This window comes from Apium graveolens, chromosome 9 (genome assembly GCF_009905375.1).
Source record: "Apium graveolens cultivar Ventura chromosome 9, ASM990537v1, whole genome shotgun sequence".
In the NCBI taxonomy this organism is placed as follows: domain Eukaryota; kingdom Viridiplantae; phylum Streptophyta; class Magnoliopsida; order Apiales; family Apiaceae; genus Apium; species Apium graveolens.
Window position 1 is genome coordinate 247,165,013 of NC_133655.1, and position 26,905 is coordinate 247,191,917.

Sequence of the window (26,905 nt, forward strand, 5' to 3'; positions counted from 1 at the left end):
TTGCTGGTACACCGGAGATCCACTGGGCGGAAGCAATAGGGGTGAGGGAAGCACTCAGCTGGATCAAGGCAGAGGAAGCTAGGAGAATGGAGGCCGGAAATTCTCAGCAAAGGAAGTATACGGTGGAGTCAGATTGCCAGGTTGTAGTAAAGGCCATACAAAGCAGGGAGGAAATTCTTTCGCCGTTTGGAAACACTATTGAAGAGTGTAGGGAGATTGTCGATGAGTTGAACAATATAGATATTGTATTTGTTAAACGGTCTGGGAATAGAGCAGCAGATTGGCTGGCTCGTTCTGATCCAGGTTGTATTTTCAGAGGGGGATATGTCCCAGCTGAACTTCAAAGTATTTTAGTTACTGATCTACAGTAATAATATGGTTACAATTGCTTCAAAAAAAAAAAGTACTATAGTTGTCTCTGTTGCATTTTAGGCTTACAGTGGAAAATTGTTCATATATTTTGCAGAGTCAGCATCTTCATTAGATTTTCACCATATCAAGAAAAACCTATACACAGAAGAAGTTAGGGTCGATGTTTTATACGGCGATATTCTATTTATGTAGCTTAACGGATATAGTGAAATCGTTTCCCTTGCTGCATTTGTGTAGAACTGGTTACATGTTTAGTATTGCATTTTATCATTGTCAGCGATGTATTAAGTGGGCTAATATTAAGGTTTTATTAGTTTAAACTGATTTTAAGGAAACAGCCAAGTCAAAAAACAAATTTCTATACTGCTTTTGCTGTGACAAAATACAGGGGAAAATCCAACGAGTGAACTTGGAAACAATTGTTCAAAAAATCCTAGAGTGTACAGCCTAAAAACATCTCAATTGTCCCAGTACCTCGGAAATTAATGCAAAACCAACCGCAATGCCTAAACTGGCATTATAATATAATCTCATGACGGAAATATTGCATCCAGAATGCCGTAGTATTTAGCTCGTTATTATATTCTGAAACTGTATTTCTAGCCCACCACACAAGTATTTTTCTCGTGCTTAAAACGAATAAGATAACGGGGTAGTAGTAAAATGATTTACACCAAACCCCTTTGTTTAAAGACCTCGAGCATCGCAGTTCCAATCTTTGCAGGAGACTCGACCACAGTCACACCAGCTTCTCTAAGGGTCTTGATTTTGTCTTGTGCTGTACCCTTTCCTCCTGATACTATTGCTGCAGATTCGAGAAGGAAACAAGTTGAGTTGGCAATCAAACAAAATAAGTTATCAGCCTCGAAGTAAACATTTACAAAAGTATAATTTGCTGAATGAATGATGACAAAAATTATAAACACATCATCTAAACAGGATGTGAAAATTTTTAAATTGTAATCAGGGTTATCTATACCTGATTTCTGACTTTCAGAATAACTCAGTAACAATCTTAAAGATATCGTACATTACCCAAAGCCTGAGACAAACTATTGAGTCGAGACTGAGACCAGTCCTAGATTTAAGGAGGCTACAAGACCTTTTACATGGTCAACAAATACTTGGACTTGCATAACTTGAGCATCTCCAAGAGCTTCTTTTTATTGGCTTTTTTAAGTGTAAATTTGAAGGACAAGAATGTTGCTCCAAGAGACTCTTAGTGTTTCCTCAAATCACTTAGAATAGTTCCAATAGAAATATATTCAACAAAACCTAGAATAGAAAGAAATCCTACGATGTAACTTTGAAATAAATACCGTGTACTTAATGTATGGAATAAAGATATACTACAATAGGCAGCCCTCTTAGAGGTCTTAAAATTGCAATCAACTTGACCAGTACTATCAAGAAGGGTTAAAAGTCAAAACACATATAACCAAATAATAGAAATATCAATGTATGCTAAAATTTTCTTTAGCATGAGACGTCCACTTTCAAACAATGAAAGCTAAAAACTAGATACTAAACATATCACTGACAACTCTCATAATGCAGTTTGGACACTAGCAAGAAAGTATAGTCATGCGCAACTACATCCATTTTACCAATTTATTTTTCCCAAAACAATACCCATGAAATATAACAATATGTCTGCAAGTTTACAAATTTTATAGAAAAAAATACTACCTCCAGCATGACCCATTCTCCGCCCAGGTGGAGCAGTGAGACCGGCAATGAAGGCAACTATAGGCTTTTCAGTCCCACTTTCCTGTTTCATTTTATTAAATATTAGATACATATACTTGGTTAGAAGCACTCTACTAACAATACATAAAAATGTCATATGACTTTTATAAAATTATGTGAAGCATGTAACAGGAATCTAAATATAGATAAACATACCATCACGTCAGACATAATAAGCCTAGACAGGTGACAAGATTCTATCCGGAAATTATGAACGGATTACATGTTGATGGTGAACTCACATATTAGCATACGTTACTCAAACTTGGGTACAAAGCATCAGCACGGCACATATCTAAGTGTGGGCTCAGAATATTTGGAAATTTAGGACTGGCTCTGTCCTATATTTGGACATGGGAACCTCCACGCAACACAATTTACTAATTTATTGGATGAAATTATGTACAAAAAATTGACAATAGCAAACATGATGGTCTAAAGTATTTGACATAATAACATCTTCTAGCTTTCTTCTTTATTTTAATTTTATTTCTCCACTTTCGAACGAGGTTTAAATTTGCACATATAATTGCCAGAGGACAATGTCCACAATTTCCAGCAATAAATAATTGAGCTCTGACGCGAAGCTTACCGAAGGATAAGTTTCTTATCTACAGAAGGATAAGTTTCTTATATACCGTGATCAACATTTTTTATCTCAATTGTTTCATCAAATAAAATTTAAAATGGGAAGTTAAGAGCACATTATGTTACAATGATCAACATATTTTTATGTACCTCACCTTTATAAGGGCAGCAGCATCCTCCTCTGCTGTACCACCTATCTCACCAATAAGAACAATACCTGTAATAAAAATGGAGTTAGAACACGAGAACCAATGTAAAAATCTAGCTGCTTCCTTAGTATGAATGTACTTGTAAATGCACATATACACAAGACTTATTTAGCTAAGCCTTAAATTGCCTACAGGTGGCCTTGACTGTATTACTAAGCCGAGTGTACCCCAATAACAAACTTGATCCAAGATGAGAGCCGATGTCTAACCCAACAACACCTCAATAATACAGTTCACTTCTAAAATATCTCCAGGGCAAAAGCCTTATAATTCAGGCATTGTAAACATTCTTAGTACGTGCTAGCTATAAACAAGTGGACACAGTGAGACAGATTCTGCTGAACCATCAATCTTTAAAAATTTCAATCTGATGATAACTGTTCCATAACCGTGAAACATTGAAGGCTAGATTCTCAATATATAATGAATGCACAGTACTGCTAATAAAGAGAAACATCAACAGTGTATCATAGAAGAATGCACTAAATAGAAATCTGTAGCGGGAAAAAACACCTTCTGTCTGCGGATCAGCAATAAACTTCTTCATGCAATCAACAAAATTTGTCCCATTGAAAGGATCGCCACCAATACCTACACATGTCGATTGTCCTAGGCCAACGGCAGTCGTCTGGTAAACCTATATGATTGTAAGACAACACTTTCATAGACAAATGGTATTGTACTAATTTAAAAATAAAGAAAGAGAGACTAATTACAAGTGTAACATTATCATCATAACGTAGATGCAATCTACTGCACTAATTGCCTAATAAATCTGACATCCTCTATGTAGATCAATGTAACTGATGCAAGACCAGGATAAAAAAAAAAGTACAGAACATATACAAGCTGTATTTAACCAGAAGTAAATAAGAAACTCTTTAAAAAGTATATCTTCCAATAGTTAAAATACAAATAAATCAGAAGTACATTAAGTCCTGCATGTGCTAAAAAAATTAAATCATATATAAGTATATAACTACTGTTCTTTATTTATCTTAGTCAAAGGTACTTCATTTGGCTAGAGGACGTTTCGGCACGTCTCAGCTAGTACGTATCTTGGAAAGCCTATATGTCACGATCAAATAATCTTCATGAGTCACATATAAAATAATCTTCATGAGTAACATAAAATAGAAGAATATTTTCTAACCGCTTCATAAGTCAATGTGCCCGATCGGGAAACAATTCCAATCCTCCCTGCTTTGTGAATGTATCCAGGCATAATGCCAATTTTGCATTCTCCTGGCTTGATGATACCAGGACAGTTGGGGCCTATTAGTCGAGTTTTTGATTGCTGTAAAAGAGCAGCCTTCACTTGAACCTGCAATGTGAAACAAATTTGTCAAGGAAATTTTTTTAAAAAAGTCACCAATGACATCGCTCCAAATACTTCTGCCAAACGTAGAAACAATTGAGAGTAAGTTGAGCATTAAAAATTTATTATTAATACTAAGGCTTCTCACCTTCTCAATGCTATGTTATTTCTATCTGTTCCCCCAGTGCTATGTTTGTTTGCAAGGAATATAATCCCAGCACTATTTACAATTTGTACTCGTTTCATCATATACACTTCATACTTTGTCATGACTTCATTCACTAGTTTTAATCAATTTTCATTACATTTTAAAAGGACTGTTAATACTACCCTCTTCCTGGGGATTTTTAAATCCTGATAAAATAGTTTAAAAAGTGATAGAAATTAGTCTTTGGGATAATTAAGGATTAAATAAAGTATAAAATTACAGCAAAGAGCTTAGTTACCCAGACTCTTCATTTTGCTTTGAGTACCCGTGCCAGACACTCGACACTCGGACATGGGTATATACACTCGGACACTTATTTTAGGCCAAAAACATGTAAACTTTTCAGAATATTGCCGAGTCCGACACTTGGATACGAACCCGTGTCCGACACCCATACCCGAATCCGGGTAACATAGGCAAAGAGGCCAATAGACCAGGTGATCACTGAATCCCTGAAACAAAGGCCAAGTGTACAAGCACAAATGTAGATTTCCAACTTCAAATCATCACAGGATTGCGTATAAGAAATAGAAAATTCTCAGTCACAATAGTGAGTAGTAACCCGGACTCGGGTATGGGTGTCGGACACAGGTGTAGATCCAAGTGTCAGACCCTTAATTTCTTGAAAATTAGGCTTCGTGGATATAAATCCGAAATTGGACACAGGTGCGAGGATTCGACATATAACCTTTACATATGTTATATAATACCTACATTTAATATATTTTAACTTTGTACAGTAGTGTCTTATACCAATATAAAGACGCATACTTATTCTTTCTTTCAAACTTATGCTCATAAATCAAAAGAATAGCATGCAAATAGCAATTTCTAGACACCCCTCACTAAAAAATAAGTTGTTGTGAGGCTTTGTAATTCATTTTAAACTATATTGCTGGAAATAGAAGTGTCCAGATTTCAGTTGAAGGATCCGACTCAGATCCCATACTGACACCCATGTCATGTCCCATGGACACGGGTATGAGGGAGAAAGTGAAGAGTCCGGGTAACATAAAGTACATAAGTTTATTTGAGAATGTTGGTACATTCTCTCCCTTTATTTTTTAAGCTTTGTTTCCCTATGCTTTTATTTCCTATAACATGAGGTACTCTAGTTGTTTAAAGGAAGGTGTTTTCTTATTTCTGTGTAAGTCAAGCACTTACATTGTTTAGAAGGACTTAATTTACAAAATGAGAAATTTAGGGAGAAGACTGAATGCCAAATTTTGAACACCAATCTATTAGGAGTAGAACAATATAAATAACAAAAAAGTATATTAAATCATGAAGTGTCATTTAATTTACTCTTTTGATGTATAGGTTTGTAGATATTTCAAATGCGACCAAACTTAGACATAAATTGTGTCTAAATATGTCGATTGGGTGCAAGAGAGGTACACAAATACGCCGACATGAAACGAGAAAAAGAACCAAAGGTTTAAAAAATATGCAAGCACTAAATTATTAACGCAAACAAATTCACGTCATGGTTCCAAGCAGACCTGGCATCAGAAATTAATTTAGTATTATTTCTCAAACCCTTAAACTCACACCCTTCCATTCCAACAACTCTTTTCTAGTATTGTGAGGGCCCACTTCAACATAATGGGTGTAAAGAATGCCAGATAGCCATCATCAATAACATGAAGTGAAAGTTCTTTGGTTCTCATGACAAACATACATTATTGCCATAAGTCTGCTTCTTTTTCCGGTTCTAAGAAACAAACAGCAAAAATATTGTGCAAGGGTATGTCCACTATAATAAAATATGTTTTACATATCAGGTAAAGGGTAAGGAGGATTTGAACAAATTTCCTAATTATCTCCGATTGGTGTCTTAATTCATTACCTCCTGAAACCAAATTTGTTCCAAACCGCACTGTCATCGAAATATTCTCTCTTGTAAACATGATCCACAATACACACCTACACTTTCTCTCAAACCAAAAAAAAAGCGAAAATAAAAAACGGTTTACCATATCCTGCTGAGGAATTCCTTCGGTGATGCACACAATCAAGTCCAACTCAGCCTCTAGAGCTTCCATAATAGCTTTTCTAGCAAAAGCTGGAGGCACATAAATAACGGACGCATTGGCCTTGGTTTCAGCTTTTGCTTCCGCAACCGTGTTGAAAACAGGTAGCCCCAAATGTTCCGTCCCTCCTTTCTTAGGCGTAACTCCACCCACCTATTCAACAACACATACACACACATAAGCAAAAACTCCCCTAACCAAACAAACACGCTAATTCTCATATTAATATCCATAACAACTTCTAAAATCATAAAAAAAACACGGACACTTACACATATACACATACAAGTAGGATTTCATGTTTTAAAAAAATGACAAGAACCGTGACTCCGTAAGCACTCCAGCTTGTGTTGTCTTAATTTTTTTTAAAAAAAACTGTAACAAACCTAGGGTTAGTTAAATAATTATGTTACTCAAATGAACCAAAACCTATACATACACATATACACACAGAAAAATAAAAAAACAGCAAGGCTTTTAAAATAATATGATAATAAAAAGGCAAAAACACGCAGTAAAAGGGTAAAAAAGGCACACAGAAAACAGATCTAGTAGAAAAATTGTAGTACCATTTTGGTGCCGTATTCGATGGCTTGTTCGGTGTGAAAAGTGCCGTTTTTACCGGTGATACCCTGACAGATGACGCGGGTGTTTTTGTCGATGAAGACCGCGGGTGGAGGCGGCGCAGTGCCGAAACAACGGCGGGAATGTAGGAGAGTGTCGGAGGAGAGTTTGCAAGAGAGATTTGCCATGAATCGAGATGCTTGGCGAGCCATTTTTTTTAGGGTTTTTGGGGGAGAAGGTGGTGGTGATCGATGGGGTTTGGATTTGGGGGTAGGCAGGGGGCGCGGGGAGAGTGTCTGAAAAGTAGTCCCCTAATGTTATTGGCACCCCCACCAATTTATTTTACTTTCTTAGTTCGGTTCGGTCACCGTATTTCGAAAATTGATATTATAAATTCAGGCACCGATTTATTATTGGGCGATTTTTTATAAAATTAAATAATTTATTGACTATTTATGTAGGCATCAATATTAGTACTAAATTATCAAGAAGGATTAGTAATTAGATTGACGTATCATTAATTTTTTGATTTAAATTATTTCAAAAAGGTTGTTTAAGAAAATTATAGGAGAATTTTGGATTGATATAAAAGGATGTGATTATTTTAATTTTATCTAATCATATTCTAAATTTGTTTCAAGATATACAAAGTTTGGAAATATAAAACAAGCTAAGGATAGAAATTTACATGATTTTGAAATTTAAGAGTTCTTTATAACAGAACACTTGAGCAAAATAATTCAACGTGTGTGTCTCTCCATGAAAAAATGTATAAAAGAAGATCTAATTACTGACATAGCAAGGGAAATAAAAAAAATGTTTTGTAATCTTCAAGAACATTTCAAACTACTACAACCTTTGTTGCTTAAGGAAAAATAATACATGTGAACAGCATGAACAAAAGAAAAACTGGAGATAAATTGAACCGGTTTAGACTTTGGAGGATCTTATAAGTTTTGAGGTTTATCTTGTTTCTCCATTCCAAGCAAGCAAAGCAGGAATGTACAGCCGGAGATTTGGAAAGAAACATCTCAATTAGATTATGGAGCAGGCATAAACCAAATCATGCGACTTTGGGTCTTTGATATTCACGAAAACCTACACCAAAATTCGGACATAGTTAAACCATAGTAAATAATACAATACTGATAATAAGCCAGTCAAATAACAGATCTTACAATTGGATTATAATACCATTGCAGGTTAAAGACATGATGTTGATCTGATATTTTAACTAGATCTGTGGAAATAAGTAATACATAACGCCATCTATAGCTCACAAGAGCTCTTTGCGTCATCAAACAGGCTGTCTTTATATTAGTTTCAAGGTTGTCATCGCCACTGCATAGGCAGTAAGATGGCTGATTGACTGTCATAGGAAAACTGCCACACAAATTGTCAATGACATGTTTTTCCTCAGAAGAAATAGTGTCTGTAGATTGTAGAGTACTTTGACTTGGAAAATAAATTATTAATAACAGATCCAATTTGTCGTTCGAGAAGATCAATTAACTATGGTGATTTCTCAAAAATTAAGCATAAACAATAAACACATTTACTCGAAAAACAAATAACTATGACTTGTGGTCATAACCAATATTGAGTATGTGGTCAAATGATAACAGTCTACTATTATTCTACTCTCACATTTACTGATATACGTGCTTTTTTACTTTTATACAAACTGAAACATGGGTGATGGATGGGGAAGAACTGAAGAAGAGAAATTACATGAGATTGATAGTGATTACTTGCTACGAGATGTCTCAAAAACATACCCGAGATGTCCGATGTAGGAAACTACATTTAAGGTGAACCGCAATCCAAATCACCACCTATGAGACAAATAATCGGAGATCACTACACCATCTTAATAAGCTGGATCCTGGAACTTAGTAGATGTGATTTGTGAAGAACCGCAATGCACCCTTAGAAATGCTCAGATTCTATCCTTCCAATAGGAAATTGCAGACTTCATAGCCGAGCCAACATAGCTCTTGAGTCCTTGACGAAAGGCTCGTCAAAGTTTAGTAGATTCACTAGCTAACTTCAAAACCCCATCATTAGGACTTAAAAACTGTCAGCAGATTCCAAGACTCCCGTGAATTATGTTTCTGAAGTTGCCAACAAACATACAAATGAACATGAAGACAACGTTCAGATTGTGAGGAGATAACACTTAGTTGAGTTACCTTCTCTATTATATTTAAAGTTTAAGAATACTAAGTCTCTAAATCCTGCAAAAGTAAAACTTTGTATATTAGAAAACCATTTGACCAGGAGAAAAGAAAGTGGACATACTATATATAAAATTATCACGAATATGTAATTATCTTTTCTTGTATTAAATTGGATATCCCGCTACATTTAGATTAGTTTTTTAAAAGCATGCACTCACATATTTGGGACCGCACAAGGAAGCATCAGTTACAGAATCTCCACTGATTATCATTTGTTCTAACAAGATACTTAGCATCATATAGATTTGTTCCGACATGGCATGAGTTTTGTCATGAGATATGAATTTATGTAGAGTTCCAAATATCTCCACAAAACTATACCCTGGTGACTTCTTCACCCCTCTCTTCTCCATGGCTTCTCTCATTGCTCTTGCTTCCTCCCAACGTTTGATGACTGCATATACGTTTGATAAACCAACATATCTACCATCATGATCTGGCTCCAAATCTATTAGCCATTTTCCCACTATTTCTGCAAGGTCTAGTTTTCTATTGTTTATGCATCCACTAAGTAATGCACCCAACATGGATGCAGTTGGCTGCATTGGCATTTGACACAAGAACTGGTACGCCTCCCCTACTTGACCTGCCCGTGCCAAAACATCTACCATACAAGCATAATGCTCAGTCCTTGGCTTCAAGCCATCTTTATCAAGAAACTCGAAGAAACACCAAGCTTCCTTTACAAGTCCTCCATGAGCACAAGCACTCAACATACACAAATATGTGATCTCATCTGGCGTAATCCCTGTAATCTTCATCTCTGTAAGCATATCAAACGACTCCTTAACAAACCCATGTGTCGCAAGCCCTCCAATCATCGCATTCCATATCAACACATCCGTCTGTTTACCTAAAACACCACGAAACACAGCCAAAGCATCATCTATTGCTCCACATTTAGCGTACATGTCAACAAGTGAAGTCCTCAATACTAAAGTCAACGGCAACCTATTCTCAATTATATACCTATCCATCGTCCTCCCCTTTTCAAGTGCACCCATATGTGCACAAGCGCATAAAACACTCACCATCGTAACCTCATTACCCTTAACCCCCGAAACCTGCATTCTATCAAAAACCGCCAAAGCCTCACTATACCCCCCATCCTTAACATACCCATCAATCAAAGAACTCCACGACACAACATCCCGCTCAGGCATCAAATCAAAAACCTCCCTAGCAGCAACTATATCCCCACATTTAGCATAACCATCCAACATAGAATTCCACGAAACCCAATTCTTGTCCGACATTTCATCAAACACCTTACGCGCGCACACCACATTCCCACAAGAACCATACATATGAATCAAAGAGTTACCAACAAACTTATCCAACAAAAACCCAGTTTTCATAATCCTACAATGTACACCTAAACCAACTTTGAACTCCGATAATCGAGCTAACGCCTTAACGACAAAAGGGTAAGTTAAATAATCAGGATCAACCCCATTTCGCAACATATCAACAAAAACAAAAAACCCCTTATTGGGGTTTCTACTATTAGAATAACCCCTAATAATGGTATTATAATTGAATGTAGTAGGAAATGAGAGCTGAAGAAAGAATTTATACGAGTAATCGATATCGCAAGAATTAGAAGTTGCGGTGAAGGAGAGAATTCTTGATGCGAATGGTGGGTGTTGAATAAGGCCAAATGCAACTATTTGAGCTTGTATTTGCTTAAGCTCTGACAATGATTTGCATTTATCAAGAAAATTTAGTAATCTCTGATTTTGATTGAATAAAAGTGAAGTGTTGATCAACATTTATATGTTGTCTTTATTTGAACACACTGGGAAATGTAATAAGGGGTAGAGTTGAAAGTGGTGAGCTTGTAAATTCAATTTTAGTTGTTTTTGAACTAGTAGAGCATTAAATTTTTTTAAATCAGGACAAGATATTGATTATTCCGATGATCCAAATTGGAATGATTTGAAAAAAATAAGAGAATAAAGTTCCTGAGATTGACGGGACAATGTGTTAATAACCCATTTAGACATATATGAACTATATATTTGAGTTGAATGTCAATCTACGAGTTGTTTTCAATTGGAGTATAATTTTTATGCTTTTAAAAGTCAAGAATTAAGATCAACTGAGTGTGTAACTGAATTAATAAACACAATATCCTGGTACAAGAGAATACAGCCTAGAGAGAATGAAAATTACATGTTTGCAGTCTATGAGATCCACGCTGTTACAGAATCAGCATCATAAGCTGTTTATTTTACGTATAAAGTTACAGAGTATACTGATTAATACACAAATAGATATCATATACGGAAGATGGACGACAAATGTCCCCTTCTTATTTATTAACAACAGTAGAAACAATTATCAAGAACAGTGGATATATGTTGGTAATTCTGCAGTGTATGACTATGCAATAAGCTTGCGAGCAGTATGGCACCAACGATCATAAGATATCTGGAGATTAGGCCAGTCTGAGTTGGAAATAAGGAAGTCTTGAAGCCAATTTGTGAGGATGATCTGCTGATCAGTTACAGGCATACCGGAGATTAACTGGTCTATTATTTTCTCCGTTTCTGCTTTCTCGTAACCTGTCAATACAGGATATGCTATCCCATTTTCTGCAAAACAAAACATTGGTATCCATATTGCTAGCAGCCTGAACTTTACTTCTCTTGCTACGTCTATGTTGCATCGAATAATTTCTCCAAATAAAATAGCTGCACAGACATTTTAATAGTACAAGTTAAACATACAAGTCATTTTTTTCTGATCTATAAGCTAAGATTTGAGCATAAAATAATTATTATACCGCAAAAAATTAATGATGTGTGGACAAAAATATGATAATTTAAAATATGGCCCATCATGCCGCATTTAGTGAGATCTGCATCTTTATTATTTTTAAATCGGGCGCGTGTAAGGCACGTGCCAATTGTTTTTCAACTATCATCCATGTGTGAAATGTGTGACTGATGATCGTGCGGATCTATTACATATATTTTAGGTCTTTTTTTTTAAATTAGATATTTGAGCCAAGAGAATGTGATATCTTTGTCCGACACTCTTTGGATTATAATATTTGTGAAATTACCGGAGATTTTTATTAAGAAGCCTTGAACCCTAGGGTTAGCCGTGAGTGCAACTGAAGCCAAACCCGAGGCTAAGCTCCACTGCACCAAAGCTTCATCCACGACACCACATAGCCTCATCTTATTAGTTAGCCACAGCAGCTCTTGAGCATGCTTCTCTGCCACCAAATGACCATCACATACACTGCCGATCAAAGCCACTTGCTTCATGCTTGAGCCGCCACCACCCAGGAAAGGAAAGACAGTGCCCATACTTTTAATTATCCGTGAACCAAATGGAAATACTGAACTAATGAACCGTGTAGTCCATGAGCTGTTGTCTTGAGCTTGGCTGCAGCTCTGGATCGTGCCATACAAGAGGTTTGATGTACGGGCAAAAGATGAAGCGAGAGCCGTACGATTGAGCTGCATGAGCTCCACATGGCCATCCCTGAAGTTCTCATCAACAATTTTTTCGGCCATGGTCAGGGCAAACTGGTACTTCCTTGACGTTGCTGGCAAGTCGTTTAGTAGGGAAAGTATCTGACAATTTGATAAAAAGAAACAATGTTACTTTCTATAATTAGATAGTATATGTAGGAAGGGATTTCAGTCTTAAATTTCTGCATGTTGTTTTCTTAAAAGCTGTTCATTGACATCAGATACTAACGTGGAGCAATGCAAGCACATCCAAAATCGTTTTGATTTTGTTCTCAATTATGTGACTGACAATTAAAAACAAAAGTAGCTAATGGATACACCTTGTTGAAATCCATATCTATCTCTAAATAAGAGTTCAAAATTTCTCTTATATATCATAGGAAAGATATGTCTAAAGGTGGATACTTCTAACTCTTGGCAAGTGGCAAGAAAAGGTTAAGGGTATGAATCTCACTAGAGACAAGTGCAGCTGAATATGTATATTTTCTTCAACAGATCTTACCAAAAAATTGTCTCAGTATATATAAGTTTTGACAATTGAATATCTCAAGCAACATAAAATTAAAATATAACTGTTAAGTATAAACAAAAAAAATTCGGCCTGTCACTTAGCTTTTCGTTTACAAAGCAATTTTTATTGGATTCCTAAGATTTTTCCCAGATTCCTATTACTTGAGAAAATAACTCCTCTGGATTAAGCAACTGTGTCTCTATCATTCAAAGTTTTTCTTAGCCAAAAGATAAGTAAAAAAAATGAAATAACAAAATTTTAAAACCATATTAGTCAAGCAATAAAAATAAAGAAACTATAATCAGAAAGTTTGTAAAAAAATATCGTATGTTTTAATTAAAGGGCTTACCTGTAACAGAGCACCACCAAGTGCTTGCACCGGGACTGCATCATAGCCCTCATACAGAACCATATCCATAGATGACGAAAGTGGTGCTATGCCAAAACGTCCCTCAAGGAGATAAGGGCTTGAAGTGGCGGGAGGGCCAACAGAGAAGGGGACATAATCCATCACAGGCCTAAGAACCCCAGCAGCCATCCAAGTTATAAGCATGTACATGTTCTTGACATATGCCATAGCCCTCCACCTCTCGGTTTTTGTGTTCTGGACCGCAGTCATGAGAGTCTTTAACGTGGTGTTCATGGTGTACACGAACATGGAAGTAACAAAATTTTTGGGTTGGGGGGTTTGGCCATATCGAAGAGCTAATTGTGAAGCCATAGCTTTACAAGGTACTGATATATAAAATTGTGACCTTAAAGTATGTATAGACACTTCATGAGGAAATAAAAATTGTTTCAAGGGTAAAAGTGGACCAAAGATTTGAGGTGGAAGCACGCCGCCTTTACATTTAATGCGTCTGGAATCTTGATCATGAGTTCTTAAAATAGCAAATGCTGAAACATTGATGACAACAGATAAGGTTAAATGTAGAGAAATGAACCACCGCCTAAGGAAAGAATGAGGTCGCTAACTGCAGGTGAACCTTAAGCTTGTCAGCTTGCATAAGATCAGGGAATGTTAGATGTATGTAGACCTTATCTCTTAATTTCTGCTCCAAGAAATAAAGTAGTTGTTTCCGTGTAAGAGTGTATTTTTTTTTACAAAGGCAAATAGACAACTGTGGGCTGTGACAAAGGATGACAAGGTAGGATAGTATAATCATTGGTAAGATGCCATAATTTGAATGATAAGTATCAGATGGAAAAATTATACATTAGATCTCATAAATTTACTGCTACTCCAAGCTGGGAACGTAAAGTGATTGCTGCATCATAGATTATGCAGGCAAACAACTAAGAAGCTGAACTTTCCAGAAATGCAACGATTGACCATTTTGAACCAGCTTATCAAAAGCAGTGCAAAAAGACTTCCTCGAGCACAATTTTATTTTCCCTTCTGATCCAAGAACCGACTATATTTTGACAATCCAAAGGTATCTGCACTTAAAGAGTGATAGATTAATATCAGATAAACCAAGAACAAGACAAACAATGTTCAGTAAGTTTTTAAGCTGGAACAAAATAAAAAATCTAAATTAGTAGGTGATCTCCTTGGGACCAACACTGGCTCCATCTTGTGGAGGAGTAGAAATATTACATGTAATGCTCAAACAAAACTTATCTAGAACGAGTATCCAGAATATGAATCTAGCGACAATGTGTGAATTTGATAACTCTAAAAAAGCACTTGGAAAAAAAATAAGTAAGAAAAGATGGAATGAGCAGTCCAAAGTATTGAATAAAATGTAACGCTAAATAAACGGGATGGACAAACTTGATTGACCTTTATAGGATTAGGACTGAGTTGTACACCTGATATTTAATCAAGATGGAGGAACAGACATCACTGTATGTTGCTCAGATTTGGAATTTCTGCCATAGTAGCAAAAACTAAAAATATTTGTGTAAGAAACTTTACAAACTACAAATGCTTTATTCTTAATCCTATTTCAGTCATCCACATCTTTACATCAAAAAATGAAGCAATGTGTTCTTCTCTCCTTTTCATCATAAGTTTGTCCTGTGCGTCATCTTTCAATTTGTCAAATTGCAGTAACTTTAGTCAAAGAAACCAACATAAAGTGGCTTGGTAGCCTGTTCATGTGTCCGCCATGGGTAATCTGACATAAAATAAGTGTCTTGATTTTGAGCTTTCATGTGTCTGAGATGGGTATGGCAAAAACCTAAGAGCCAACGAACGTAGTCTGTAAGTGAATTTCGAAGTAATGTAGGTAACACCACGATATTTGCAAGGGAGTTTTGGAGTAATGTAGGTAATACGTCAAAATTTGACTAAAGAGTATAATGGGAAAGTTAACTGGGTTGGATTCCTGTTTAGAGACATTAAAGGAACATTAGCAGGGATAAGACCGTGAATGGATCAGATGAACATTGCATAATCTGCAGAGTAAATAATCTAGCTTCAAGGGAAAGAGGATGAAACAATCTACAAGATGTAGGAAACATATGCTGTACTCATTTGTTTGTCGCTTCATTGGTGATTCACATTCCAAATTATCACCTCCTTTGATATTTAGGAAAAGATCCGCATCATTCATTTACAATTTACATCCTAATCTACCAGAAATCCTTGCAGGAACAAACACCATTTTTAAAGTGGTGAAAACGATTCCTATCCCTCACAATAATTTCTCGGCCATAATGTCTAGAAATCAGCTTTGTAACATCATGACAATCTCTGCATACTCTGAGGTTCTTGACAATTCTGATGGCTTCATGTGAATCAAGGTGTAGAAATCCGTATGCAATGGCCAGCTTTTCACTATGAACAGATAAAGCATTCTCTTTCTCCTCCTCTTGTATATCCACTAAGACTTGATCTGTATCTGGTGCATATCCATCGGAAATCTGCAGCTGCTTTGATATCTCAGCCCACTTCTCATAAATTTGTTTGGATTCTGGGTGAGACCAATCACCTGCAACAAACCTGTGCACATTTCCCTTCACCTCAATCACACTTGCTCCTGGCACCTTCTTAATGCCTTTGGATTTCATAAGATCTCTCACCTTCTTTACATCATCCCAACGTTTAGCAGCAGCATATATATTTGACAGAAGTACATAGCTATTAAGAGGAAACAAAAAATTTCAATATTACAAATCAAGAGCCACGAATACTACTGAGTTAAATGGAATTTACTGATAATGCACTCAACTAGTATAAGTATGCCTTAATATTATCTTAGTTATCTTCGTAATTTAGCTCTATGAACTTAAACTTTCAAGTATATTCACTTAAGATATATTCTTTAACTTGTTTTAAGTGCATTTAGAAGATTTAAATACCGGCCACTATGCTCTGGCTGAAGATCTATGAGGTGCTTTCCAACTTGTTGGCCCATCTCAGCATTTCCATAAATCCTGCATCCGCCAAGCAGTGCTCCCCATGCACAAGCATTAGGCTCCATAGGCATAGTCTTAATAAGATCCAAGGCATCTTGCACATGCCCAGTCCGAGCAAGAAGATCGATAACAGATCCATAATGCTCAACCTTGGGTTCGATACCATAAATATTGTTCATAGAATCCAATAGCTTTCGGCCTTCCTCTACCATTCCAGCATGGCGGAAAGCACTCAGCATTGCAACAAATGTAATATCATCTGGCGCCACACCATCATCTACCATTTCCTTAAAGAGTTGTTGAGCCTCTTTAACATGGCCGTGCATAGCCATGCCAGTTATAATAGTGTTCCAAGAAAGAATATCTTTAATTTTCATTGAATAAAAGACTTCAGAAGCATTAGCAATGCTACCACACTTGGCATACATTTCCACCAATGCAGTACCGACAATGGAGTTGATCTCAATCTTGTTTTCACTAATACAAGAATGAAATTGCAACCCTTTATCCAGAGCACCCAAATGACCACATGCTGACAAAAGGCTAACGACTGTAGCTTCAGTCGATCTTATCCCCAATCTATTCATCTCATCATACAAATCAAGAGCTTCATTCGACTTCCCAGTCTGTGCATAACAAGCTAACATAGCATTCCAAGAAATAACATCCCTATATGGTATCTCATTAAACAATTTAAGCGCCTCATCAACTTTCGCACATTTCACATACGCAGACAACATCGTATTCCACGACACAATATTCCTCACAGGCATACCATCAAACAGCCTCTTTGCTTCATCAATTTCACCAATAATCCCATACCCATTAATCATAGTATTCCAAGAAATCACATCCTTACACGCCATTCTCTCGAAAACTTCCCTCGCAACCACCATATCACCAACTTTCACATACCCATCAATCATCCCATTCCAACAAACAGTATCTTCCTTAAAACAAACATCAAACACCTTCTTTGCATCAATCAAAGCTTCCCTGCTCACATACAAACAAATCAATGTACTTTGCACATAACAATCACACTCTAACCCAAATTTCACAACATGGGTATGAACCAAAACACCACATTTACTCAGTGAAGACTCACAACAAGCCTTAATCACAAATGGGATAGTAAAATTATTAGGGTAAAGCCCATTTTCAAGAATCTTTTTATACAACACAACAGCTTCAAGAGGCTCTTTACTTAAAGACAAGCCTCGAATAATTATATTGTATAATGATAAACGTGGGTTTTTAAGGTCATTGAATATATTTTTAGCATAGTCTAAGCTTCCGTGAGGTGAAACAGCACAGAAATTTAACAACTTTGAGAAGGCTAATGATGTTTGATATGGAAAAAATATATCGTTTGTAATTATGTTTGCATGAATTTTTTTGACTGATTTCATGTTCTTGCAGTTGCTGATCAGAGACATTATATGGGATTTCATTGATTAAAACAGTGTTGCACGGGCTATGCAATGAGCAATTTTTAAGATTTATCATTTTAAATGTGCTGCCGGGTTGTTTTGTGGGCGTGGCAAGAATCTCCGGTTTAATTATTCAATTCGAACAAAAAATTTTAAGTACCCGTATTATTCAATTATTTATATTGAATTTATTTTTTTATCGTAGATAACCCGCAGCCGCTACCCTTCGGGTCTGCACTGGGTAAACCCTACGGGCTCACGTAATAGCCTGCAAACAACGTTAGACACGAAATAGAAAGGATATGTCTCACATTAGGGTGTACAGATATACCGCTCGTAACTGAACCGTATTTTACGGATAATCGCAAAACGCGGGTTGGTTGTAGATTTAAATTTTAAAACCCCCTCATTTGCGGGTGGATGCGGTTTAAATTCTTGAAAATCGCAAAATCGTAACCGCAACTCGCAATATATATTTATAATAAAATATATTTTCAAAAATATAGTTGATATCATATAAAGTATACACATTATTAACTAATCTTAGGTTAATATTAAGACTTCGTTCATAAGATTTACAATCATTAAAAGATATATAAACAAAATAAATGGAAAATGTAATCTTATTTTTATCTTCTTCTTTTTTCTATTCTCTCACCTCCATATTTTTTTATGTTTTTAATATCCTAACTCCACACGGAGCATTAATTTGTATTTTATTTTTGAATCTAAATTTATCACTTAACTTAAACTTGAATTTATTAATATTTCGAATTTATTTATTTTTGCAAATTATTAATTATTTTAAAATAAGTGGTTGAACTGTAAACTGATCCACAATAATCGCAAATTCGCAACCGCAATTAATGCCTCTTCGCGGTTTGGTTCAACTTTTACTCCAAAATCGATCTAATATGAACCGCGTACACCCCTATCTCACACCATCAAAGAGGTAAAAAAATATATTATCAACCACACCGGTGATTGAGGTACTGAATAAATGTACCCTAAAATGGTACCTAGGTGATAGTACATATGACTCTTAGAAGGACCGGGTCCGAACTTTTGACTCCATCAAGTCCCGCATACTACTAGTTCAGGCTAGTGATCCCCAGCGGCCCAATCCTTGGAAGCCCCAGCATGTGAGCCACATGCCCAAACGCATGATAAAGACAAATGTCATTGGTCAATCATGAGAATAATAAGGGCACATGTCAGGAGATCCTTAGAACATTCCTCAACCATTCGCGTCCTGACACGTGTAAGGCATCCACCCCAGCCAGGTGTCCTCTGCTCCCAAAATCAACGACTACGATTCAAGGGTACCAACCCATAAACCTTATCATTGGTCTATAAATAGCCCAAGGAAAAAAGGTTTTGGAGTTAATCGCTCTCTTACACTCATTTACACACACAACCACTTTGCATTACTATCAATCTTCATTTTCCCCAAAAATGAGTTCTTACTCTCAAACCGGAGGCGCCGCCGGACCCAAATTCCCCTTCCGGTGTTGTTTTGCAGACCGCAACGAAGGATCCATGCGCAGCGTCGAAGGAGCAGCACCGCACCTAGGAGTTATCATTTGGCTCTAGAAGGAGCGGCAACATCCTTGGGTCTCGGTGCCCATGGATTCACCTTCATCAGCAAACCCTTAAAAGAGTCCATTTCTTTAATCTGTAAGAACCCAAAAAAACCTAGCTCTCATAATTATGAATGTCATTTATTTAAGCCACGTTTGTGTGTGCTTGTTATTTTAGGCCACATTTTTGTGAGCCTTTTTTACTGATTTAAGCCACGTTTGTGTGTGCTATAGATCGTTTTGATCGTTTTAGAACCCCAAGTTTAGTTTAATTTGCATATCGCATTTGCATTCTAAGACACAACTACATTTATTCTACAATATTGTTTGCCCAGTCCCAGAAAGTTGTTTGAACTAGTCCTTGAAAGTTGTTCGCTATTTTTAAAAGGTAACCTTAGATCGATATTGTTAGTTTGAAATCTTGGTCATTTGTTGTTGGTACATTTGAAACAATGACAAGAGCAGGAAAAAACACTATCGGAAGACCCTCTGCCAGTACCCAGGTCCAGGACCCGGACCACTCCCAGGAATAGGACCCGGGAGCCAATCGAGACATCCTCAATTAGCAACCATTGCCACACACCCCCATTTTGGAGAGAGTGGTAAACCCCCCGGGATGCCAGGAGCCGTATTGAGCTAAACCAATACAAGTATACCAATGTTCCAGTGGCTGAGGAACATTTGGCCAACCTGACCAGCAATGAGCTAGAAGAAGCAATCCAGCTCTATAGGCAAGAGCAAGCCCGGGTTCAGGAGGAACCGGAAGAGTCCGGGGACTGCCAGCAATCCCGGAGACCTGTCTTTGACCGCATTGGAGCTAAAGGGAAGAAGAACCAAAAAAATCAGGGCAATAAGAAAGAAACTGAAGCATCCAAGCAGAAGAGGTTGGAAGAGATGAGAAAATAGATCAGAAAGGAAGAAGAAGCAAATCTTGAACTAAAGATTCAAAAAAGAATGCATCAAAAATAAGAGAAGCTCTTAGCCAAATCCCGGACCAAGAGGACCCGGAGGGAAACCACCCCCGAGGTCATTTCTGATGATGATGAGGAGAAGCAGAAGGACCTCAAGGATATGATCTATGAACTACAAAGGAAGATGGACAGAGACTCTATAACGGGGGTTGGGGAAACTCTGACACCTTTCAGCCACTCATTGGAGGCTATTCCTCGATAGAGGGACCTGAAGCACTATAACTTTGATTCTTTTGATGATTTGGGAGACCCAGATGAGCACTTCAATTACTTTGAGAAAATCGCACAGATATACTACTACAACGACTTGACAAAGTCCAGGTTCTTCGCATCTGATAATCATAGACAAAAAGATTGAATTGTAAGAATGTGTTTTTCTTTCTCATTGTGAAGTGTCCCTTTATACAGTAGGAGTCCTACCTAATTACAGGCAAGTTAGAGGCTAAAAACTAGCTAATCCCGTGCTAATTACAAGTTGTCCTCTCATATACAACTAATTAGTTGGTCAGTCAATCAAGTCACAATATCTGCATCAATAATGACACAATATATGCTTTCAAATATTCAAATATTTCCTGGATATTAAGGAATCAGTTATGCCACAAAATATTCTTTAAGATCAGCATTTAGTTTCTTTGACATCCCCCCTCAAATTGATGTTGTAGAATCAGTAAGCATCAATTTGCTGACAAGAAAGTTATGGCGTTGTCGTGTCATGGATTTGGTGAAGATATCCGCAATATGTAAAGAGGTGGAGATGTATGGCAGAGTGATAACTTGATGATCATATGCTTTCTGAATAAAGTGACAGTCAACCTCGATGTGTTTTGTGCGTTCATGATAAACAGGATTTGACACAATTTGGATTACACTGGTATTGTCAGCATGTAAGGTAGTAGGTTGATTTTGATAGAAACCAAGCTCTGCCAAAAGGCCTCGCAACCAAATGATCTCTGAGCATGCATTAGACATGGCACGATATTCAGCCTCCGTGGAGGATTTAGAAACAAAGTCTTGTTTTTTGCATTTCCAGGAAATAAGACTGTCTCCGAGAAATATACACCATCCTGTAGTAGATTTTCTTGAGTCTGGACAACCACCCCAGTCTGAATCACTATAAGCACTCAGTTGGATTGTAGAGTTGGTAGGAAAGAATAAGCCACGAGTAGGTGTCTCAAGTAAATATTTAATGACACGATATACACCAGATAAATGGAGATGCGTCGGAGTTTGCATGAACTTACTTACAGTGTGAACAACATATGAAATATCTGGTCGAGTTATTGTAAGATAAATCAGGCTACCAACCAGCTTTCGATATAAAGTAGGATCTGCTAGTAGTTCCCCTTCATCACGACTATATTTTGTGTTAACTTCCATTGGAGTATCAGCTATTTTAGTGTTTGTAAGCCCTGCTAATTGAACCAGATCCATAAGGTATTTGTGTTGATTCAAGAAGATACCTTCAGGTTGACGATGCACCTCCAGGCCCAAAAAATAGTTTAGCTGACCAAGATCTTTCATTTGAAACGTAGAGTGTAACAAAAGTTTAACTCTAGAGATAGCTTCCAAATCTGAACTAGTGATAACAATGTCATCTACGTAAACAAGGACAACAACAATGCCTTTGGATGTCTTTTGGAGAAAAAGGGAGGGGTCATACTGACTTTGAGTGAAAGAAAAGCTTACAAGTGTTGTTTCAAACTTTTCAAACCAAACTCGAGGTGACTGCCTCAAACCATAAATTGAGCGTTTTAGCTTGCAAACATAATTATGAGAAGAAGGCATGCCATACAGAAGTGTAATGTAAACATCTTCTTTTAAGTCCCCATGCAAAAAAGCATTCTTTACATCCATTTGATGTAAAGACCAAGATTGTGACGCAGCTAGAGCTAAAATTGTTCTTACGGTGGTCATTTTGGCAACCGGAGCAAAGGTTTCCTCATAGTCTAGGTCATATTGTTGTTTATTGCCAAAAACTACCAATCGTGCCTTATAGCGCTCTATTGATCCATCTGGACGATGCTTAACAGAAAATATAAACTTACTACCAAGTGGTTTCACTGATGGAGGGCATGTAACAATATCCCAAGTTTGATTTTCCTCGAGTGCTAAAAGTTCTATTTCAATAGCTTCCCGCCAACACTCATGCTTCATTGCCTGCTTATAAGATGAAGGAATAGGAATAGATGAAATGGTGGCTGACAAAGATATTGGATCCTCAAAACCATACCTTTCAGGAGGTCTACATAAATGTGTGATGTGTCTTTGTGGCTGGTCTGCATGTAAAAGATCAGCATTATGGGGATCAGATGACAAAGGGCTTGCAGAAGCAGATGTGCGACGTCATTGGTAAACTTGCAAAGGCTTGGTAGAAGAAGAAGAATCTGTTGTAGAATTAGTAAATATTGGCAAGTAAGAGAATGTAGTAGGAGTGACATCCTGGTGAGAAGCAAAGAAATATTGTTTTTCAAAACAAATGACATTCCGAGAAACTCTAATACGACGTAAGTTGAGATCATAACACAAAAAGCCTTTTTGGTGTGTAGAATATCCTAGAAAAGCACATTGAACTGATTGGGATGTTAATTTTGTGCGTTCATGTGATGGAAGATGAACATAACAAACACAACCAAAAACACGAAGGTTTGAATAATTTGGTTCTTTCCTATATAATCTAAAGAAGGGAGAATCATTATTCAAGGAGGGAGATGGCAACCTGTTAATAAGATGCACGGCAGTGGAAATTGCTTTACACCAAAAATGAGGCGGTACAAATGATTCTATGAGAAGCGTACGGACAACATCTAGAAGGTGGCGATTTTTTCTTTCAGCCACCCCGTTTTGTTGTGGGGTTGAAGGACATGTTCTTTGAGAGATTATGCCATTGGTTTGCAAGAATTCTTGAAATGAATGAGACATATACTCTCCCCCATTATCAGAGCGTAAGATTTTAATTTCTGCAGAAAATTGAGTATGAATATGTGCATGGAAAAGCTTAAAGACCGAAAATACCTCATCTTTTGAATGCAAAAAGTAAATCCACGTGAAGCGGCTATAGTCATCAATAAAAGTAACAAAGTACTTATAATTTGCATGAGAAGTAATTGGTGTCATGCCCCAAACATCACTATGTATTAAATCGAAAGGTTTAACAATAGTTGATTGGTGAGTAGGAAACGACAAAGTTTTGCTTTTATCGAGCTTACAAGAGTGACAATCAAAGTGAATATCATTTTGAGATGGCGACCCTTTATTCCCGAGTGAACCAGATTTAAATAAAGCATGGAGTACATTATTATTTGGGTGTCCAAGACGTTTCTGCCATGCACGATAATCAACAACTGCAGAATTACAAATGATAGGCTGAGATAAGTATGGAGGGATTGGAAAGTGAATGGGAAACAATCTTCCTTCTTTAGGCCCCCTTGCTATCATCCTCCCTGAATGTTGATCCTGCATGAGACAACCAGTTTTAGAAAATTCTACTTTACAATTATTGTCAACTAATTGTCCAATAGAAACAAGATTGGTGGAAAGGTTAGGTGAGACTAGAACATCAGTTATAGAGGAAGAGACATCACCAGTGGCCGTGATAGGTAAAGTATTTCCATCAGCTGTATGAATTTTGAGATTTCCAATATATTTATTTATATTGGTGAGCATATCAACATTATTTGTCATGTGGTGGGAAGCTCCAGAATCAAAGTACCAAGGAGCAGATTTCAGAAGAGGTTTACCTGATATTCCCAATGCAGATAGGGAAGAAACAATCATCTGCTGAATCATATCAGGGGTTATTGACTGACCTGCAGCAGGATCACTTTGCGGGAGAGGAGTTGCACTTACCGAGCTACCAGCAATAGAAGAATCGACTGAAGCGCTGTATGCTGTTTGGTATCTCTTTGGAGGACGAATTGGGCATTCTTTAATGATATGGCCATCTTTTTTGCAGTAGTTGCAGAATTTTTTAGAACAATTTGAGGCATAATGACGAAAACACTTGTAACAAAAATACTGAACATTACTCATATCCCTGCCTCTCGACTTACTTTCAGCTGCATACGCAATTGGAACAACATTAGATTTGTATTGTTCCATATTAGATTGAGTAAGAAGTCGTTGCTCCTCACGAAGTAACTCATTGAGACAAACATTTAAAGAAGGGACAGACTCTCGATTCATAATATTGGATCTGGTACTTTCGAATTCAGATCTCAATTTCATAAGAAATTGATCCCTTTGAGTTGTTTCATGAACAGATTGAACTCCACTGAGACTTTCAGATGGTAAGTTAGCATAAATGATATCGGTATATTCAGCCCACATATTCATAAAAGAGGAATAAAACTCTGAAATAGAGAGACTTCCCTGTTGAAGAGAAGCTATCTCCTGTTCAAGCTGAAATCGCCGAGCACTGTTTTGTTGATCATAAACTTTCTTCATATAATTCCACATCTCAGCTGAAGTCTTATAAGGACGCAAATTGAGAATGATGTTTGATTCCACAGATCCTAAAATCCAAGACATAATTTGAGCATCCTTAACTTCCCATAACGCATGCTCATTTTCTTCTTTTTCTTTATCTGGAGCAGGTTTGCTGCCATCAACATAACCCCACATATCTTTGCCTTTGACAAATATCTTGAAGTGAAACGACCAAGCAGAATAATTCTTGCCATTAAAACGAACTAAGCAATTATTGTACCTTTCTGAAGACATGATCTGTTGGTTTTTCTGGTACTTTACAGAAAATTGGAAAACTTGGACTGAAAAAAATCTGATCGATGACGTTGAAAAAAACTCTTGAACAAGAATTGAATCTCGATTATAAACTTGGCTCTGATACCATGATAATCATAGACAAAAAGATTGAACTGTAAGAATGTGTTTTTCTTTCTCATTGAGAAGTGTCCCTTTATACAGTAGGAGTCCTAGCTAATTACAGGCAAGTTAGAGGCTAAAAACTAGCTAATCCCGTGCTAATTACAAGTTGTCCTCTCATATACAACTAATTAGTTGGTCAGTCAATCAAGTCACAATATCTGCATCAATAATGACACAATATATGCTTTCAAATATTCAAATATTTCCTGGATATCAAGGAATCAGTTATGCCACAAAATATTCTTTAAGATCAACATTTAGTTTCTTTGACATCATCGAACCTTAAGGGAGGGGCCAGAGGTGGTTTAGCCGGATATTCTCCTAAAGCATCCACGGCTGAAAGGAGTTTCGCGGAGCCTTTCTCAGAAGGTTTCAAGAAAACAAGACACATGAACTGCACATGTGTCACCTAGAAACCATCTGGCAATATGACAATAATCTCTCTCAGCCTATATGAGATGTTTCCAGGAAGCAATCAACAAGATCTCAAACTTGGACAAGCGGGAGGCTTTGAGCATGTCGAGGAGGAACTTAGACGCGGAGCATAACGAAAGGTATATTATAGAACTGATCAACAAGGAGCCCCAGAGTCTGGAGGCAGTGTTAGGCTAAAACACGTGCTAATATTCACGCAAGTATACGCGATCGCAAGTAATATAGAATAAATTCTAGTTCGTTCCCACAGGGATTGGTTTATGTTAATTTTAATCAATGTATTTATGCAACACTAGTATGGTTATTATCCAATGCTAAGACGAATAACAATTTGAGGTTGTTTATAAATACAATTAACTAAGAGATTATACTAAAGAACATAAACTAGGAGATTAAAGAGAGTTGAATAATATATAACACAAACATTGGATTCTAACTTCATTAAATACTTCATTCAATAGGCTTTTCGTTCTTAACCTTAGCATGTAATGGTGATGACACTAATCAGATAACACGAAACTGATAAACGCCAACTTTCGTTGCACGAATACTATACTATCAGACATCCACAAAAGAGATAGAAGCTGAATAGACACCAATTATATTGAGACCCTATATGTCTATAGAATTTGACAAGATAACGGTTTAATGCACAAGTTATCTATCATGATTACATAGGGCAAGTAAGATGGTTAAAATTACCTACGAATCATGCATAACAATTACATAAACCTATGTTAGTATGGCAAGTTCTAAACCCCTTAAATTCATTTTCGCTTCATTAAAGATTAACACGCTATCTTATAAGTTTGCGACGCTCATAAGATAAATAAGCACAACCAAAACTAGGTTATCATACAATCACCACACACTAAGGCATCGAAATAAATTAACCTAAAAAATCCATAAATAAATCCGTTAGAAGCCCACGATAACGATTAATCGGACTCATC

General features: G+C 36.9%; 4 protein-coding genes across 5 annotated transcripts; all 4 read right to left on the bottom strand.

Annotated features, from left to right (window-relative positions):
• Window positions 1-715: 715 nt before the first annotated feature.
• Window positions 716-7,369, bottom strand: LOC141684176 (succinate--CoA ligase [ADP-forming] subunit alpha-2, mitochondrial-like). Its single transcript, XM_074489013.1, has 7 exons — window positions 7,047-7,369; window positions 6,421-6,630; window positions 4,072-4,242; window positions 3,432-3,555; window positions 2,865-2,926; window positions 2,062-2,143; window positions 716-1,177 (listed from the first exon to the last, which is right to left on the bottom strand). The coding sequence occupies exons 1-7, from the start codon at window positions 7,251-7,253 to the stop codon at window positions 1,041-1,043; spliced, it is 993 nt and encodes a 330-aa protein (XP_074345114.1). The 5' UTR covers window positions 7,254-7,369; the 3' UTR covers window positions 716-1,040.
• A 444-nt stretch (window positions 7,370-7,813) lies between these two features.
• On the bottom strand, window positions 7,814-11,250 carry LOC141682999 (pentatricopeptide repeat-containing protein At5g08305). Of its 2 annotated transcripts, none has more exons than XM_074487691.1 (3): window positions 9,440-11,250; window positions 8,820-9,155; window positions 7,814-8,139 (listed from the first exon to the last, which is right to left on the bottom strand). In XM_074487691.1, exons 1-2 carry the CDS (start codon window positions 11,051-11,053, stop codon window positions 9,105-9,107), a joined length of 1,665 nt encoding a protein of 554 aa, XP_074343792.1. In that variant the 5' UTR covers window positions 11,054-11,250; the 3' UTR covers window positions 7,814-8,139; window positions 8,820-9,104. The 2 variants fall into 2 exon arrangements, with proteins under 2 accessions (XP_074343792.1, XP_074343793.1); XM_074487692.1 differs by having other exon boundaries at window positions 8,820-9,278.
• Window positions 11,251-11,482: 232 nt separating this feature from the next.
• Window positions 11,483-14,110, bottom strand: LOC141682836 (uncharacterized). Its single transcript, XM_074487526.1, has 3 exons — window positions 13,630-14,110; window positions 12,352-12,871; window positions 11,483-11,977 (listed from the first exon to the last, which is right to left on the bottom strand). Exons 1-3 carry the CDS (start codon window positions 13,999-14,001, stop codon window positions 11,667-11,669), a joined length of 1,203 nt encoding a protein of 400 aa, XP_074343627.1. The 5' UTR covers window positions 14,002-14,110; the 3' UTR covers window positions 11,483-11,666.
• A 978-nt stretch (window positions 14,111-15,088) lies between these two features.
• Window positions 15,089-18,126, bottom strand: LOC141682978 (pentatricopeptide repeat-containing protein At5g06540-like). Its single transcript, XM_074487664.1, has 2 exons — window positions 16,590-18,126; window positions 15,089-16,368 (listed from the first exon to the last, which is right to left on the bottom strand). Exons 1-2 carry the CDS (start codon window positions 18,098-18,100, stop codon window positions 15,861-15,863), a joined length of 2,019 nt encoding a protein of 672 aa, XP_074343765.1. The 5' UTR covers window positions 18,101-18,126; the 3' UTR covers window positions 15,089-15,860.
• Between the last annotated feature and the right edge of the window lie 8,779 nt (window positions 18,127-26,905).